Here is a 20,052-nt window from a genome sequence, read left to right as displayed (position 1 = left end):
ATCTATTCTCTCTTCTTGAGCAATCACATCCATGCCTATGTCTTTAACTCCCACCCCTATGCTAACAAACCCCTGAATCTATATATACAGCTTTAACAGGATATCTGAGAACCATGTCTATATTCTCACGTGCCTATTGACCTTTTCTACTTGGATGACCTAAATGTCAACATATCAAAAAGTGAACTTATTACCTGCCCATCCTTAACTTATGTCTCTGACTTGATTGATAGCATACAGTTGTTTAAGGCAGAAATGTGAAAATCATCTTTGACTCCTCTTTGCCTTCTACCTTCTACATTCACTTGGATACCAAATATGATAATATCTCTGAGATATTTTCTCCATCTGTCCTGTCCTCTTCAACTTCTGATGCAGAATTTTTCTCATCTAGATTATAATGCAATCATCACAAAGTTGTGTACTTGTTTCCTTTTTCATTCCATCTTCCTAACTATTCCTAGAGTTGTTTTAATCAAGGCTAAACCTGCTACCCCACCAGTTGGTCTTCAACAAGGGAAGTGCTTCAAGCAATTTATTATAATCTTATCTGGGCTATGCTTTTTTTTTTTTAATTATTACTTCTCTCCAGCCCTTCTATTTGACCAGAATTTATCCATCCTAAAATGGCCAGCTCAACTTAAAATATATATTTGAGAAATCACTGAACATTCCCTAGTGAATCCAGCAGGAAATTGCTCTCCTTGAAATGCCCTAAATCACTTTGCAGAGGTATGGCATTCAGCATGGGTACTGTAGTATGTTGTCTGAAATTTAAAAACAAAAAATTAAAAAAAAAATTGTGTCCTCGCTGCACCAATGCTACCCTGTCTTTTGTTTCCTTTTTTATTCCTCTTAGGAGATACCCTCCCCAAGAACTTACAAGACCATTTTAAGAGACAGACTATGACATTTTCTTTATGCCATCAGGTTTGCATGAACTGTTATGTTGGAGTATCAGTTATATAGATTCATGTTTCTAACTTCTGGTTTCAAAAGCTGAACACCAGTAGCTGTCTCTCATCCTAATTAAAGAGAGTATGCAGTAAATCCAACTGTCATTGTGCTTCAAATCAACTAAATGCCTTGAGATATGGTACGTTAGGTTCTTCAGCTTAGACAACTGAAAAGGAAAAATGCCTTTCATTTTTCTCTGTACTTTGAAAAAAATGATACCTTCAAACCGTATGAGTGACATGACATTCTTTTCTCTTAGTTAAAACCGTTTTTTTTCTTTCTCAACTACAACACATAGACTGTACCTCTACTCTATGGATTGCTAACAAGGTTGTTGTCCTTATAACCACAGAACTTTAGAATTAGAATGAATTTCAGAAATCATACAGTACCAGTCCCTCTTTTTTACAAGTGGGAAAACCGAGGCCTAGACAATGTGCCATGCTCCCTGACATATTTGGGGGACACATGAGGATTGAGAAGCAGCAGTCGAAGAAGCTCTATTTTTTTAAAAGACATTCTCTTCTGAAAACCCTCAGTAAAAAAATAAAACAAACAAGTACAATAACTTGACTGAGAAGGAACTTTGGGCTTATTAGCTCCATCTATTGGCTGACTAACCATGAAACCGGACAGAGTAGGATTCAGTCAAGAGCAGAAGAAACAAGACACAGAATTTATGTTCAGGATTTATTCTGTAAAAGCTGCCTTTATACCCTGTCTCACCCTCTCTTCCCCATTCTGCTGTTCCCGTTACTGCATCCATCCACTGTTAGGTGATGTGAATATCGTCTGTTCAATCTGAGGGACTGAGTACCTATTGAACATTAATCAATGGGGACAGAATTCCCTCAGGGAGCCATCTGCATGAGGTGCTGGAGGCCCCCTCAATCAAGTACAAGAAGAGAAGATGGGGACTGGCTGGGTTAGAGAAGTAAGTTTGCCTCGTCTGCATTGATTTATGGTTTGTGAAGGCAGCCATACCTCATAGAAGAGGATCACAAGACAATAAAATTGGTCTATTATAGAAAATGTCAGTGACATTCTATTTTTTTTCCTCCCTCCTGGCTACAGCTTGCATTCTCTCGAAAGTTTTCTTAAGGTCAGAGACAGGTGAGTTTAAAAAGAGACTTGATGGCACAAAAGTGACCCTGTGATCTCCTGGGAATGCTCTGGGGAATGAGGTTGACCAGCAGCACCTGCTTCAGTCTGTATTTCATCCTGATCTGGGTCACCAGAAACTTCTCAACCTCCTAGGTAGCATCTTTCCTTAATTTCACAAAGCGTAGCACTTAGCTGAACTTTCTGTGGTAGTGGCGCTAAATTCTTAATCATATTTGTTAAGTCACCTCGATGCAATTTGCCCTTCTGGCCCTCATTATTCTTTTAATTTTCTATTAAGTCCGATTTGTTAACTATAATCGTAGAGATGGCTCCAAGGAGAAAGAAACCCCGCAAGAGCCGCATGCTGCCAAAATGAAAGGCCACTGCCTGAAACATTCAGTTCTCCTTGTTATCTGCTGCCATAAAACTAAAAATAGCTGCTTGCTTTTACTGAATTCAGCCAGAGGACATCCCACCTTTGAGCTCTGTTTACACATTAAGAGGCTAGAGGTTTCGCTTTATTTTTCAAATTGTTGCAGGATGAGATATAACAATTACAACTTTCATTTAAAAGATATTTTCAAATTTAGAAAGTATTGAGCTGGTAGGTGGGGGGCTCCACTCCCAAACCTTATTACTTTAATTGTTCTGACTCCATTAATAAACTTCCTATCTAAATTCCCGCTGCCCTACAGATTCAGTAAATATAACTGGCAGCAGCAGATCCTTCTATTAAATAGAAAAAAAACTTTGCAAATTGCTTTAGGAAACAATTTTAGAACTAAAAGGAAGCTATGACTAGCTTACATTGTCCATTTTATTATCTAAGACATTTGATACTTTATACTTTATAATTTGCTTTGTAATTGCTGGGAAAGAGATGAAAACAGTAGATTGATTCTCACTAATGTATTAACTAGTGAGTTATATCTCTATTTACAATAAAGAGAAAAGGTGAGACAGATCAGAAACTTGAACATAAAGCTTACCCTCCATACAACATCATCACCTTTTGATAAGATTATATATAAAATGTAAACATAAAGTCTAAATGTTAAAGAAAATTCTGAATGTTCGTTTAACACTACAAATTGGTCACCTACGTTTATGGATTACTGCATTCCTTAATACAATAGTACATTTGCTTGGGGCACCTGGGTGGCTCAGTCGTTAAGCGTCTGCCTTCGGCTCAGGTCATGATCCCAGGGTTCTGGGATCGAGCCCCGCATACAGCTCCCTGCTCGGCGGGAAGCCTGCTTCTCCTTCTCCCACTCCCCCTGCTTGTGTTCCCTCTCTCACTGTGTCTCTCTCTGTCAAATAAATAAAATCTTTAAAAAAAAATAGTACATTTGCCGGTGGAGCAGAACAAGATGGCGGAGGAGAGGAGACCTGGATTTCGTCTGGTCTCGGGAATTCAGCTGAATAGGGATCAAACCATTCTGAACACCTATGAACTCAACAGGAGATCGAAGATAAGAATAGTAACAACACTCTGAACAGAAAAGCGACCACTTACTGGAAGGTAGGACGTGCGGAGAAGTGAATCCGAGGCGATATTCGGGAGGATAGATGGCGGGGGAGGGGGCCTCCGTCGGCCGCTTCTGGCAAGTGATAGAGCCGCGGAGCACAAAATCGGAACTTTTAGAAGTCGGCTCCGCTGAGGGACGTCGCTGCAGTGGCTAAGCGGGGGGTGGAATCCTCCCGGGACAGTGTGGACTCAGGACCCTCGGGGTCACAGAAAGACCGGGGGAGCCTGAGTGCGCCAGAGCTCCCAGGTATCAGAGCAGGGAAGCCGGCTGCAGAGACGGAGCCGAGGCGCGGGCTCTCAGCTCGGGGTTGCCATAAACTGTGATCCGCGGCCCAGTCGGGCCACTGCTCCTCCAGCGGGGACCCAACAAGCGGCAGATCCAGGGAGACTCCCCTTCCTCCCCTGGGAGGAGCGGCGCGGAAGCGCACAGCAGGGATCTGCTGGGTTTGGAGACTCCACACGGGGTCGGGTGCCAGACATAGAAACGTGCGGTCACAGGCCGGGTGAGCACGGAGTGCGGCTGGAGACCGGGGAGACGGGAGTGACTGCTTTTCTCTGGGGGTGCACTGAGGAGCGGGGCCCTGAGTTCTCAGCTCCTCCGGGCGGAGATTGGGAGGCCACCATTTTCACCCTGGTCCTCCAGAGCTGTACAGAGAGCTTGCAGGGAACAAAAGCTCCTGAGAGCAAACCCGAGCAGCTTGCTTAGCCTGGTCTCATAAGGGCGGAGCAATTCCGCCTCCGGCAAAGACATTTGGGAACCACGGCAACAGGCCCCTCCCCCAGAAGATCAGCACGAACAGCCAGCAAGCCAAGACCAAGTTTACCGATCAAGGAGAACGGGAGAACTCCAGCACTAGGGGAATACTGCACATAGAATTCATGGCTTTTTTACCATAATTCATTAGTTTTTCAAAGTTGATTTTTTAACTGTTTTTTTTTAATTTTTCTTTTTCCCTTTTTCAAACAACATCTTATCCCTTTTTAAAAAAAACATTTTTTATTTTTCACTTTTAGAGTCATATTTTTATCCCTTCATAGTAGTTACCCTTATTTTTGGCATATATATATAAGTTGTTCTCTCTTTAAAATTTTGAGATACAATTTCTTCTAACAGATCAAAATATACCCTAAATCACTAGTGTATGGCTTTGTTCTAGTCTCCTGCCTGATCACAATCTCTCCCTTTTTTTTCTTTTTTCTTTTTCTTTTTAAATCTTGTTCTTTCTTTTTAAAAACAACTTCTTATCAACTCCTTTTATGAAATCGTTTATAATTTTCATCTTTACAGTCATCTGCCATCCCTTCATTGTATCAACCCTTATTTTGTACATATATAAGTCTTTCTTCCTTTAAAATTTTAGCAGGCACTTTCTTCTAACAGACCAAAATATGCCCAAAAGCTAGTATGTGGCACTGACCTATGCACTAGCCTGATCATATTTGATCATATTCTGTTTTTGTTTTGTTTTGTTCTGTTTTTGTTTGTTTTTATCTTTTTCTTTTTCCTTTTTTCTTTTTTTCTCTTCTTTCTTTCCCTTTCTTGTCCCCTGGTTTCAGGTCTTTTCTGATTTGTATAGAGTATATTTGCTGGAGACATTGTTAACCTGTTAGCATTCTGTTCTCTCATTCATCTGTTCTCCTCTGGACAAAATGGCAAGATGAAAAATATCACCTCAGCAAAAAGAACAAGAGGTAGTACCGTCTGCCAGGGACCTACTCAATACTGACATTAGTACGATGTCGGAACTAGAGTTCAGAATCATGACTTTAAAGATACTAGCTGGGCTTGAAAAAAGTGTGGAAGTTATTAGAGAAACCGTTTCTGGAGAAATAAAAGAACTAAAATCTAACCAAGTCGAAATCAAAAAGTCTATTAATGAGCTGCAATCAAAAATGGGGGCACTAACTGCTAGGATAAATGAGGCAGAAGAGAGAATCAGCGATATAGAAGACCAAATGATGGAAAATAAAGAGACTGAGAAAAAGAGAGAGAAACAACTACAGGATCACGAGGGCAGAATTCGAGAGATAAGCGATACGATAAGACGAAACAACATTAGAATAATTGGGATCCCAGAAGAAGAAGAAAGAAAGAGAGGGGCAGAAGGTATATTGGAGCAAATAATAGCAGAGAACTTCCCTAATGTGGGGAAGGAAACAGGCATCAAAATCCAGGAGGCACAGAGAACCCCTCTCAAAATCAATAAAAATAGGTCAACACCCCAACATCTAATAGTAAAACTTATGAGTCTCAGAGACAAAGAGAAAATCCTGAAAGCAGCTCGGGAGAAGAGATATGTCACCTACAATGGTAGAAATATTAGATTGGCAACAGACCTATCCACAGAGAACTGGCAGGCCAGAAAGGACTGGCATGATATCTTCAGAGCACTAAACGAGAAAAATATGCAGCCAAGAATACTATATCCAGCTAGGCTATCATTGAAAATAGAAGGAGAGATAAAAAGCTTCCAGGACAAACAAAAACTAAGGGAATTTGCAAACACAAAACCAGCCCTCCAAGAAATAATGAAAGGGGTCCTCTAAGCAAAAAGAGAGCCTAAAAGCAGCGTAGATCAGAAAGGAACACAGACACTATAGAGTCACAGTCACCTTACAGGCAATACAATGGCACTATATTCATACCTTTCAATAGTTAACCTGAATGTAAATGGGCTAAATGCCCCAATCAAAAGACACAGGCTATCAGATCAGATTAAAAAACAAGACCCATCAATATGATGTCTGCAAGAGACTCATTTTAGACCCAAAGACACCTCCAGATTGAAAGTGAGGGGGTGGAAAACCATTTACCATGCTAATGGACACCAAAAGAAAGCTGGGGTGGCAATCCTTGTATCAGACAAATTAGATTTTAAACCCAAGACTGTAATAAGAGATGAAGAAGGACACTATATCCTACTTAAAGGGTCTATCCAACAAGAAGATCTAACAATTGTAAATATCTATGCCCCGAACATGGGAGCAGCCAATTATATAAGGCAATTAATAACAAAAGCAAAGAAACACATTGACAACAATACAATAATAGTGGGGGACTTGAACACCCCCCCTCACTGAAATGGACAGATCATCTAAGCAAAAGATCAACAAGGAAATAAAGACTTTAAATGAAACACTGGACCAAAGGACTTTACAGACATATTCAGAACATTCCATCCCAAAGCAACAGAATACACATTCTTCTCTAGTGCCCATGGTACATTCTCCAGAATAGATCACATTCTAGGTCAAAAATCAGGTCTCAACCAGTACCAAAAGATTGGGATTATTCCCTGCATATTTTCAGACCACAATGCTTTGAAACTAGAACTCAATCACAAGAGGAAAGTCAGAAAGAACTCAAATACATGGAGGCTAAAGAGCATCCTACTAAAGAATGAATGGGTCAACCAGGAAATTAAAGAAGAATTAAAAAAATTCATGGAAACCAATGAAAATGAAAACACAACTGTTCAAAATCTTTGGGATACAGCAAAGGCAGTCCTGAGAGGAAAGTATATAGCAATATAAGCTTTTCTCAAGCAACAAGAAAGGTCTCAAATACACAACCTAACCCTACACCTAAAGGAGCTGGAGAAAGAACAGCAAATAAAGCCTAAACCCAGCAGGAGAAGAGAAATAATAAAGATCAGAGCAGAAATCAATGAACTAGAAACGAAAAGAACAGTAGAACAGATCAACGAAACTAGGAGCTGGTTCTTTGAAAGAATTAACAAGCTTGATAAACCCCTGGCCAGACTTATCAAAAAGAAAAGAGAAATGACCCAAATCAACAAAATCATGAATGAAAGAGGAGAGATCACAACCAACACCAAAGAAATACAAACAATTATAAGAACATATTATGAGCAACTCTATGCCAGCAAATTAGATAACCTGGAAGAAATGGGTGCATTCCTAGAGATGTATCAACTACCAAAACTGAACCAGGAAGAAATAGAAAACCTGAACAGACCTATAAACACTAAGGAAATTGAAGCAGTCATCAAAAATCTCCGAACAAACAAAAGCCCAGGGCCAGACGGCTTCCCAGGGGAATTCTATCAGACATTTAAAGAAGAATTAATACCTATTCTCCTGAAACTGTTCCAAAAAATAGAAATGGAAGGAAAACTTCCAAACTCATTTTATGAGGCCACCATTACCTTGATCCCCAAACCAGACAAAGACCCCATCCAAAAGGAGAATTACAGACCAATATCCTTGATGAACATGGATGCAAAAATTCTCACCAAAATACTAGCCAATAGGATCCAACAGTACATTAAAAGGATTATTCACCACGACCAAGTGGGATTTATCCCTGGCCTGCAAGGCTGGTTCAACATCCGCAAATCAATCAATGTGATACAATACATTAACAAAAGAATCATATGATCCTCTCAAGAGATGCAGAAAAAGCATTTGACAAAGTACAGCATCCTTTCTTGATCAAAACTTTTCAGAGTATAGGGATAGAGGGTACATACCTCAATATCATAAAAGCCATCTATGAAAAACCTACAGCGAATATCATTCTCAACGGGGAAAAGCTGAGGGCTTTTCCCCTAAGGTCAGGAACGTGGCAGGGATGTCCACTCTCACCACTGCTATTCAACATAGTATTAGAAGTCCTAGCCACAGCAATCAGACAACAAAAAGAAATCAAAGGCATCCAAATCGACAAAGAGGAAGTCAAACTCTCACTCTTTGCAGATGATATGAATCTGTATGTGGAAAACCCAAAAGACTCCACCCCAAAACTGCTAGAACTCATACAGGAATTCAGTAAAGGAGCAGGATAGAAAATCAATGCACAGAAATCAGTGGCATTCCTATACACCAACAACAAGACAGAAGAGAGACAAATCAAGGAGTCGATCCCATTTACAATTGCACCCAAAACCATAAGATACCTAGGAATAAATTTAACCAAAGAGGCAAAGGATCTGTACTCAGAAAACTATAAAATACTCATGAAAGAAATTGAAGAAGACATGAAGAAATGGAAAAACGTTCCATGCTCATGGATTGGAAGAACAAACATTGTGAAGATGTCAGTGCTACCTAGAGCAATCTACACATTCAATGCAATGCCCACCAAAATACCATCCACCTTTTTCAAAGAAATGGGACAAATAATCCTAAAATTTGTATGGAACCAGAAGAGACCCCTAATAGCCAGAGGAATATTGAAAAAGAAAAGCAAAGCTGGCGGCATCACAATTCCAGACATCCAGCTCTATTACAAAGCTGTCATCATCAAGACAGTATGGTACTGGCATAAAAACAGACACATAGATCAATGGAACAGAATAGAGAACCCAGAAATGGACCCTCAACTCTATGGTCAACTCATCTTTGACAAAGCAGGAAAGAATGTCCAATGGAAAAAAGAGTCTCTTCAACAAATGGTGTTGGGAAAATTGGACAGCCACGTGCAGAAGAATGAAACTGGACCATTTCCTTACAGCACACACAAAAATAGACTCCAAATGGTTGAAAGACCTAAACATGAGACAGGAGTCCATCAAAATCCTAAAGGAGAACACAGGCAGCAAACTCTTCGACCTCAGCCACAGCAACTTTTTCCTAGAAACATCGCCAAAGGCAAGGGAAGCAAGGGCAAAAATGAACTGGGATTTCATCAAGATAAAAAGCTTTTGCACAGCAAAAGAAACAGTCCACAAGACCAAAAGACAACCGACAGAATGGGAGAAAATATTTGCAAATGACATATCAGATAAAGGGCTAGTATCCAAAATCTATAAAGAACTTATCCAACTCAACACCCAAAGAACAAATGATCCAATCAAGAGATGGGCAGAAGACATGAACAGACATTTTTTCCAAAGAAGACATCCAAATGGCCAACAGACACCTGGAAAAGTGCTCAACATCGCTCTGCATCAGGGAAATCCGAATCAAAACCTCAATGAGATACCACCTCACACCAGTCAGAATGGCTAAAATTAACAAGTCAGGAAACGACAAATGTTGGCGGGGATGCGGAGAAAGGGGAACCCTCCTACACTGTTGGTGGGAATGCAAGCTGGTGCAACCACTCTGGAAAACAATATGGAGGTTCCTCAAACAGTTCAAAATAGAGCTACCATACGATCCAGCAACTGCACTACTGGGTATTTACCACAAAGATACAAATGTAGAGATCTGAAGGGGTACGTGCACCCCAATGTTTATAGCATCAATGTCCACAATAGCCAACTGTGGAAATAGCCAAGATGTCCATCGACAGATGAATGGATAAGGAAGAAGTGGTATATACACACAATGGAATATTATTCAGCCATCAAAAGGAATGAGATCTTGCCATTTGAAATGACGTGGATGGAACTGGAGGGTGTTATGCTGAGTGAAATAAGTCAATCAGAGAAAGACATGTATCATATGACCTCACTGATATGAGGAATTCTTAATCTCAGGAAACAAACTGAGGGTTGCTGGAGTGGTGGGGGGTGGGAGGGTTGGGGTGGCTGGGAGATAGACATTGGGGAGGGTATGTGCTATGGTGAGCGCTGTGAATTGTACAAGACTGATGAATCACGGATCTGTACTTCTGAAACAAATAATGCAATATATGTTAAGAAAAAAAAGAAGAAGAAGATAGCAGGAGGGGAAAAATGAAGGGGAGTAAGTCAGAGGGGGAGACGAACCATTAGAGATGATGGACTCTGAAAAACAAACTGAGGGTTCTAGTGGGGAGGTGGGTAGGGGGATGGGTTAGCCTGGTGATGGGTATTAAAGAGGGCACATTCTGCGTGGAGCATGGGGTGTTATGCACAAACAATGAATCATGGAACACTACAGCAAAAACTAATGATGTAATGTATGGTGATTAACATAACAATAAAAAATTATTAAAAAAATAGTACATTTGCTTGCAGGACTGAATGCTGTCTCAAGGCCCATTCAAACACATGGAATCCTTTGTGTCATCATGATTCAAAACATTTAGTAGATCAGTCAAATGTGTTGCACAGATAAGACAAAGGGGCATTTGGAGCCATTTCCTAATTACCTGGTTGCTGTTCTAAAAGCAAAGAATGGTAATTCTCAAAATGCGGTCCCCTGAGCAGATCACATCAGCTGGGAATTTGTTAGTAATGCAAATCATCAGGCCCCACCCAACCTACGGAATCAAAAAGTCTAGGGATGGAATTCAGCAATGTGTGTTTTAATCAGCTACCCAGGCAGTTCTGATGCATACTGAAGTTCAAGAACTACCAGCATAAAGTATTATTTCCTTTAAAGCGGTGCTCTTCAATCCCCTGTTGCCAGCAAGTATAAAGTTAAAAGGATAATGCTAAGAAAAATATGATAGGGGTTAATTTCTGTCCTCTCTGGTGGGGATTTGCTTAGCTGAAGACTAAGTCCTTATAGCTAATAGGTTTTACAAGGACTTTCAGTCAGCAACATGCATACACTTTTGGGTCAGATGCAGTTTCTACCTTTTCGAATTCAACATTAAAAAAATGAAACAGGATAGAGACGATGCTTTTCTGAAACAAAAGAATAGTTAAATTGCTTATGAAAATATACACATGTTTAGGATAGGTGGGGTTATGTTCCAGATTCCATGGCCCTGTTCAGGAAAGTTTATCACAGTGAAATGTGTCAAGAGATTCAATTATTTTTGAGACATAGCAATGAAAATAATATTACCACTGTATCTAATGAGTTTGCTTTGTGGCCAGCAGAATAAGAGAATTTAGCTAAGCAAACGAATGCCCCTATTTCCCCTAAATGTCTTAATGATGGCTAACTTCTAGCATCTGAAGTACTGTCAGGAAGTTAGCAGGGTTATGGATAATTATGGATTCGACCATTCAGGACAATTATACCAATGCAATATTGTGAAGGAGTAATGCCTCTTCTGCTTACACAGCATGGTCATAATTCTTCTAAATCAATTACTACAAGTTCTCCAGAGCTTCATAACCAATATCTTATGACTTCCTGAAATGAAATTAAATTTTGGATTATCTGATTTTCTTTTTCATGTACTTATACAAATTAGATTGCAGATCAAGGAAATGCAATGGAGTCCTTTTCATAGGCTGTAGCATTTTTATGAAAAAATGAATACAGGGTGTATGTTTATTTGCAATTGCTCTGCACTGAATTATACTAAGTTATACTGAGTTTAATAAGCTATTAAAATAATGTAAACGAAAATATATCTGTTTTACTTTTGAGGTATTTGAGCTATCTGAGAATGATAAAATTATCATTCACCAATAATGAAAATGATTACCTGGCATCCAGACAATCATTTTGCCATTACTGTGTCATAAAGGGACCGATAATGCAGTAGGGTGATTGTGGTGTACATAATTTAACTTCTAGAACAAGTCAGTCCATACCATGGGTTGGCTACTTTATCTGGTTTAGCGTAGTGTGTCCCAAAATATGCACACGAAAAATCATGTGAGATGCTTTATATATATTTAAAAAAAAAACAGACTCTGGGCCTCATTTCGAAGGTTATGTTTGTTTCCTGGCTCATGTGAGTTATTGTATTTTTTACATTCTTTACAGTAATCAGAGTTGTTATGCCAAACACATGCTCTTCGTTTTTACGCAAGGAAGTGTGTGGGAAAGTCACGATATAGGAGAAATTTAGTGGTTTGCTTTCCCTTTTCTTTCTAAATAGGGCACTAGGTAAAAAAAGAAAAATGTGCCCACATGGTCTCCAGGATATTGTGCATGCAGGTGGTAACAGTGTCTGGTTGGGACTGCTTATGGAGCCACTGACAAAAAACAGCATCACCCCTAGACTATCAGAGTGTTAGACCAACTTGGACTCCAGAAAGAGAGTGTGTTTTTTTTTCCCACCTTAAAAAAAAAAAAAAAAAAAAAAAAAGGTTTTCAACATTATTTCTGTTTCCAAAAGGAAAAGAGGCTGATCCTATCAGGAGAGAAGAGCTGCCCCAACAGCGGTCGGTTCAAGTGGCAGAGAGCTACAGCATCATGCAACCGGGCCTGCAAGTGGTCAGCACTTGGCAGATGGTAGGAGAGGCAAGCCATGCTGCTATTAGGAGCCAACTAATAAACACATGGCATCCAAAACTATTTTGAGCAAGTACACAAGCAATTAATCATTTGCTAATTAGATTTCTGTAGCAAGAAGTGCACATCCTAGAACAGGTGATAGGGGACAAAATTTAAGAAACTCCTTAAAGGAGAAGAACTAGACAGGGAAGCTTCCTGCAACACAGTCAAGGTTTTATAACGAGTTCCACAGTGAGAGAAGAACTGGCATCAGAACATACTGAGTTCCCTCTCAAGGCCACCGAGCATGCCCGTGTTAAGTGCTGGATAAACTTCTCATATCAAAGGGTAAATTCTGTCATTCTCAATAAAATCCTTTTCCATCTTTATAAAATCCCCAAGTTAAGGAACCCATGTAGATACTGCCATATACAGGTAACTGGACTGGAAGGAGTTCAGCCTATTATTTTGAGATTCTGGTGCCCAGAGGAGGTCGAGGGTAGCAACTAGCAACTCTAACATAAGTCTGTGTTAATCACGGTTCTTTCTCTTTGGAGGCTCAATGTGACACCCAGACTTGAGTTTAGGTCTTGCTCTCTCCTGATAGTTCATCGATTCCCATGCCAGTGTTGACTGGGCCTGCCGAAAGCTTTTTCTGGTAACAGAGGATGAGGTGAAAGTTGAAAGTAATAAGATCAAAGAAACTGTGCATAGAAAGGAGACAGAACATCAAAAGATGATCCAGAGAGGGAGGGCCAAGGGGTGTATCAGATTTAAAGGCAGGAAAACAAAGGAGTTAGGGTCCATGCTGTCCCCCTAACAAATTACACTGTTAGAAACTGGACATTCATTTCATTCATTGAATTGCATTCTCCCTTTAAATTATGTATGGGGAATTTAGCAACTGACCTTACAAGAGTCACGAGGGCAGAAGGCACCAACACCAGTATTTCTTTCTTCATTACTTTCTCCAGTGAGAAGAGTTCTATGATTTAGCTATACAGTTGTAGCCAAATTTGTAATGTGAAACCCACACATTGCAAACCAGCAATTTTATGTGAGATAAAGAATCCATTCTTGTTTGGTGAACAAGCTGCCCCACAACATTTTTGGTTGGTGAGTGGCTTGGCCCACATACCTTCCTTTAAGGACAGGTCTGATTTGTCTTGTTAATATTCAGCTCAGCAGGATATTACTCACATTTGAGTCCAACCATGGAATAGTGAGGAAATAGAAGTAGCATTAGGAGAAATTTCTGGAAATGTGGCATTTTAAATATAACTTTATCTTTCCATGATTTGTAATCTTTAGAATTCAGTAAAAGGAGGCAGAATTTCCCGTAAGAAATCGGTGATCTCTTCATGGCTCTTCAAACTGTAAGTGGACTTAAAGTCTGAATATAAAACATCACTAAAATTAAAAAGGAGATCATCCAACTATGATCCCCAATTGTTTGTGCTCACCTAATTTAGGAAAGAATTCAAAAATGAGACTCATGCCCTCGCACTGCAAAAACCATTAACACACCATAGGGAATGCAGCCTTATTGTATACAACATAAACGGATACTGCAGCAGCAGCAGAGCTCATGAAGGTTCATTTTTGAAGTTCTGTACCTTCACACACATCTCCTAGTGCTTCTCATTTGTAGGATACTAAATAGCAAGTTCAGTTTCAAAGGACTGATGCTCTCTTAAGAGAGGGAAACGTACAAATGTCTCCTTGGGGTTAACAGCAACACCAGGTGTGAAGAAGCCCAGTCTTAAAAGAAGCATTTTCAGCCTTGTACATTTAGAAATAAAAGGGATCTTTGCTTTGAAATCCAACCTCACTTCACGTACATCTGGTACACTTACCACAATAAGGAACACTGTAACTGAAATCTTAAACAGAAATATTTCTACATTCTAGCTGCCCTTGTGTTTGTTTTAGGGAGGGGTGGGGCTGGGAGAATGCCAGCTCCATGACCTTCCCTCTTGGCACCAACTCCAGTCCCGAAGTCCCTGGACGCTCATGGTGGTTCGTGAAAGACTGTGGCAACAGCAGGAGGCATGTGCACAGCTAATATTTCACTGTCTGCCTGATCCAAACAAGCAAATGAGAACAAGTAAGAAGTGCAATGGTCTTTAGGTTTGGGGGAAACAGCCAGGTAAAGGATAAGATGCTTACTATCACAAACCTCATAAAAGAATCTTTCTCCTTCCTTCTTCTGCTCGGGAATTGCAAGTCAAAGATGTTGGACAAAGACACGACACATTACAGACACAGCACGCAACACATTGTGACAAGAGATTTTTAGATGTGAACAATAAACCACCAATACACCAAAAATTGCTAGCACCACAAAGCACATTTCAGAACAAAAACTTTTATATCAAGTTGACATTGCACAATATGGTGAAAAAAAATCTGGAGTTTGTAGAACTTAACAGATCATTAGCATATATGTATATATTTGTGTATATATGAATATATCTATATATACACACTACAAAAGGCTACTGACCACCTCCCTCCTCCCATTCACACTTTTCTGTTGTGGTTAATGACCACTTTAGTTATTAATGCAATTTTAAATTATTATTTCCTGTTCTTTAGTTAACCCATGTAAAAAAACTTGACTGACACTTTGCATAGCAAAGAGATATGCTGCTAATGATCTCTAAGTAGATATTTGGCAAATGCAGGCATAAAAATATACCCACCTCTTTCCCTCCCATGGATTCAAACATTTTTTCCAGCTGGACCCGCAGTTGCTGAATATTGTTCATCAATATACAGGGCTACAAATAAAGCAAAAAAACAAAAAGAAAAGGTGGTGTGAGAATCCTTCATACGACAAATTATTGAATGAGTTTAACCTTAAATGTGATAAGTATACAACTATCACCGAAGTCCTATTATATTTGGCAAACAGAATAATTCTGCTATTTTCATTATACTTTTTAAAAGTTAAGAATGGAAGGGGGAAATATTACCACTTTGGGGAATGCAATTCAATAATATACCCAGACAATAAACGACTGGGGACTTACTACTAATATTTCTTTTACTATTAACATTGAGCCAAATTCTGTTTTTAAAGATTTACTTTAAGAAAAAGTTAATAGTTTAACTTTTCCATTATTCCACCATTTATAAAACCAAACACCATCTGAATTTTAAAAATCCAAGGGGGGAAAAAAGGTGCCTTTAATAGATTCTCTTTGGCTATAGATAAAGTCTGCACATTGGTACTCAAGGCCCTTAGTTCTCTGGCTCCAAACTAGTTTTTCCTTCCCATCTCTGTCTACTGCACTATGAGTAACTTCCCCCTTTAAGCAGCTTATTCCTCCCAAAACATCTGTACTTTCTAAACTCTGACTTGGCTTGGCATGTGGCCTCGTCACGTGAACCTCGTTGCCTATTTGAATCATATCCATCATTCCAGGTTTGAGCTTTCTCTTTCCCAGACTATATCCTTGTCACTCACTTGACAGTTGTTTTATTTAACTTTACATTTATATTGCTATTCACTGTCTCACCCACTGACCTTAAATACACCGTACATGCTGCTATGTCTTCTGCTCTTTCTTATTCCCGGAGTCCTGCACAGAGCCTTCCATAGAATACATGCTTAAAAATGTTTTTTGACTCAGTGTTTCCAAGGAGGCAGAAATAGAACAATAACACAAAGATGGAAAGCTTTGTGACAGGACTACATGTGGACTTAGAGTAATAGGAACTAGTTTATAACTGGAAAATAGAATTGAAAATAGTTATAGAATAATTTAATATTTCTTGCCTTCTGATCCAAAAAGCCAGTTGATTTGGGGGAGGAAAACAGTGAAAGAAAAGAAAATGGATATATCTTCCAAATTTCTGGGAAATGAGCCAATAATGAATTAGGCATAGAAAGGACTCACAGGACATCAGAGAGGTGTTAGCACTCATCAGTGGAAAGATTTTATTATTGTTTCAACCACATTACTGACCTTTGAAAAACTTTCTACTTGATTCTTAAAGTGACCACATCCTAACTTCGATTTATGAAAACAATTTTAAACTTTGATTCCGGTCACATAAATATTTTATTTCTCTAACACCGATATCTGAGATTTATATGCCATAGATTCTGTTCAGCAAGCTGAACCACAATATTCCACCAATGATTCCCCAGCTGTGACTGAGAGCCACTTGGATCTGGACTTAGTCTTTCCACAGTGTGTGTGGTCAGGGATTTAGCATCTTGACCCAAAGGCAAAGTGAACCCTCACTAGGGGGTAGGGTCATTGGGATTTTCTTTTTTCTTTCTCTTTATCTCTTTCTTTCTTTCTTCTTTTTTTTCATTGCAGAGGGGAAAGATTTGGCTTGAATTTGACAGTCTTACCAGGGAGAAAATGAAGGTCAAAGAAAGACCATGACTCTTAATGAGAAGCAGGAAGAACACATGGGTAAAAGTTTGTATCACTCTGCTCCCCAAGGGTCTAAGTTAGCTAGGTAGACTCTTCTATGATTATTAGATATTAAGCTTATCTTTTTTGGCACATATAACAGTACTTTAGTACCAGCCGTATAAACAAAAACCAACCTCCAAGCCTTTTTTATATGACCATTTCCAATGGAAAAGAACAACCAAGAAACAGAATGAACTATAGGCTCACTTGGCATGGATTGCTATTGACCCCAGGTAAGGCTACATATTAAAAAAAAAAAAAAAAGATGCAGTTATCCAGAGAGAGAGAAAAATAAAATATGAGACTCTTCTCTTTCATTGAGCTTTCTCTGACTTTGAAATGTTGAAATATCAATTTTATTGAATGAATTTATCAAATCATTTTGAGGACTGAATTACACAAATCTACCTTAAACCTAATCTGGAAACAGCTTTTCTTTCTTTCTTTCTTTGTTTTTTAGTTACTGAAAACAAAACAGAAAACACACCCTGTAAAGAGAACATTAACCTAATTGAGAAGTATCATTTGTTGATGAGTTTAGTTAGATAAAGTAATCTATGTTGAAGTTGTCATCTTTTTATTTATATGTAATTTGGCTTTTCCCCTAAAAATATCATAATGCATTTCATCTGATCTAAATCTGGAACAAAGTTAGGAACCTAAACTACAATGAATATGAAAGTTCTTTTGGGACTAGGGCCATTTCTAAATGACCAAAGTGTGTTTCTGAGTTGAAAAAGATTTTTAAAAATATTCAAAATCGAGTAATTCTGATTTGTGTTTCATTGCTATATTTTGGAGTATGAGAAAATGGATTTAAAAACTTGTGATCCATTTTCAATGTAAAACATCACAGCTAGAAAAAAAATCATTCTGTCACAGACATTTTAACTGTCATCTTTAATTCTGACCCGTGGGAAAGCAAATGTTATGGTCATCTCTGGAAGGATATCTCTCTTCAAAAGTTTATAGATCAATCTGCAGATATAATAGGTATATGGCCATAAATATGCTGAGAAAAAAAAAACTTTTAATGTTCTTGATACTGAAATAGTTATATGTACAAAGGCGAATGTACAAAAGAATTTCTTCAACTTATCTCAGCTGAAAGCATAAACTAAGCAGTTAATTGTTATTCTTTCATGGAAAAGCTGAAATGAGGCTTGGCATTTGAATGATATCATTAAGATATCAGGACCTAGGAAAGAAAAGCATTGAGGAAAAATTCTGTGCTGTAACATTTGCAACGGTGTTTTCTTTCTTTATAAATACTTGATTTTAAAAGTATAAAATATATGGAAAAATACAAATAATAATATAATAAACACTGATTTATGATTTGTTTCTCCAATGTTTTCAAAAATAAACTATAGAATGTTAACTCATAATATAGCAAAAAGTCTGTGGGGGTCTTTAAGTTTGATTTTCTTTTCTGAATGACAAGAACTATCCCTGGTAATTCATAGCTACCTTTTTAAAACTTTCAAGTTGGCTATCTTGATATATCAGAATTTTTCCTGAAATTATCTGGCACTGTTTTGATTTTCAACATATTACTTTTCACATGTATTATAAATTTAATTGTAAATATATGCTCTGAGTAAATAAATATTCTATCTTGCCTATTAGAGTATAATCAATGGCAGTTAGAAATCACTGCTGAGATATCTGGGAATTTTAATAAAATTTCTGGGCAGCATATTAATTTAAGGGAAAGAAGTATCTTCTGGGACCCTCAAGAACCATTAAGACTGACTTATATTAATGAGCTGTCAGCAAGAGGTCAATGAGGTTTCAGCGAGAATTCTCTTTTGCCTGATAGTGGGAACTAATTTTTTGAGAAGGAAAAAACTGATTTTCCTCTTTAAAAATCTAGTACTAACTTTTGAATATATTTTTTCAGTGTTTAAAAAAAATTCCTATAATGTTACCAATATATTTCTCCTAAAATGACATTTGGCGAATAGGAAAGATTTCACCTTCCACCATAGACTACGACTAATTATACTCCAAATCACTTTAGTTTATCTTGCTTCTCTTTGTGTCTTTTATTAAGTTGCAATGCTGGTTTGAATTTTATAAAGATTTTTTTAATCATCCAAAAAATAAAAGGCTAAGTTAATGATTTGGAGTAGAAACCAGCATTATTTCTTACATTAACTATCTTTCTCAATTTGAAAACTGAAAGATAAATTGTACTCACTTTGCTACCAGTGTCCAAACTATGCTATAGGTATCAACATAAACAAGTTTTTAATTCCTAGTTCTCAGCTTCAATGTTTTATGAGTATGTGGGTTTTTAATTGTTTATGTGAGTCTTGTTCCTTATCGTCAAAAACCACAAGTTGGCTGGCACTGAGATGCTCTCAACCTTCCTCTGAATTCTGTACTGTAGCCAGATCAGGATTCCTAGAGAAGTATTCAAACAATTTTTTTGAGATCCCTATTCCCTATTCCCCTTGAAAACAGAAAGAAAAAAAAATTCTCTTGCTTACTCATTTGTTAAAAAAAAAAAAATGGATCTCAATTGAGGAATACTTGAAAGCAGATACGGTTTTACTTACCACATTTTCCTTATTGCAATATGAACTGAAGTCACTTGATACAATTGCAGCATACTGAAGCAGTACTTTATTGATAGTCTAGGGGAAAAGCATGAAATGTATCCAGTTAAATGTATCCAGTTATACACATATTAGCCACCTTAATGCTAATCAGGCAAACTCTTCATGTCTTTTTCAGTAAGAGAGGGCCAGATGCAGTGATTAGATCTATACCCTTGCCAAAAGAAGGATCTCAAACTATTCTGCTTAGATGACAATTTGTAATATTTCTGAGTACATGTGAAAGACGTTCCACATGAATTCATTAATTCATTCCATTTTAACATAATCTGCTCCATCATAAAATTCTTTATTTCTAACTTTACTAAATACTCAGAAGATACATGATTTGTGGCAACCTCCTCTATGCTTGGATACTTACTACCTAATGACCCTAATGCTCTTGCCC

The 20,052-nt window shown here is 38.2% G+C and overlaps 1 protein-coding gene across 3 annotated transcripts in view; it reads right to left on the bottom strand.

Annotated features, from left to right (window-relative positions):
- Positions 1-20,052, bottom strand: part of UNC13C (unc-13 homolog C) — a 601,702-nt gene that overhangs the window by 96,492 nt on the left and 485,158 nt on the right. For all 3 annotated transcript variants that reach the window (XM_028100275.2, XM_088025127.1, XM_028100274.2), the window contains 2 exons: positions 19,605-19,682; positions 15,310-15,387 (listed from right to left, as the gene is read on the bottom strand). In XM_028100275.2, the coding sequence (XP_027956076.2) occupies positions 15,310-15,387; positions 19,605-19,682 (156 nt within the window). The remainder of the gene's footprint in view (positions 1-15,309; positions 15,388-19,604; positions 19,683-20,052) is intronic.

Source organism: Eumetopias jubatus, unplaced genomic scaffold (assembly GCF_037043125.1).
Source record: "Eumetopias jubatus isolate StellerSeaLion01/CBP00866 unplaced genomic scaffold, mEumJub1_p1.0 scaffold_7, whole genome shotgun sequence".
Taxonomy (NCBI): domain Eukaryota; kingdom Metazoa; phylum Chordata; class Mammalia; order Carnivora; family Otariidae; genus Eumetopias; species Eumetopias jubatus.
This window is presented reverse-complemented; position numbering and strand designations above follow the sequence as displayed.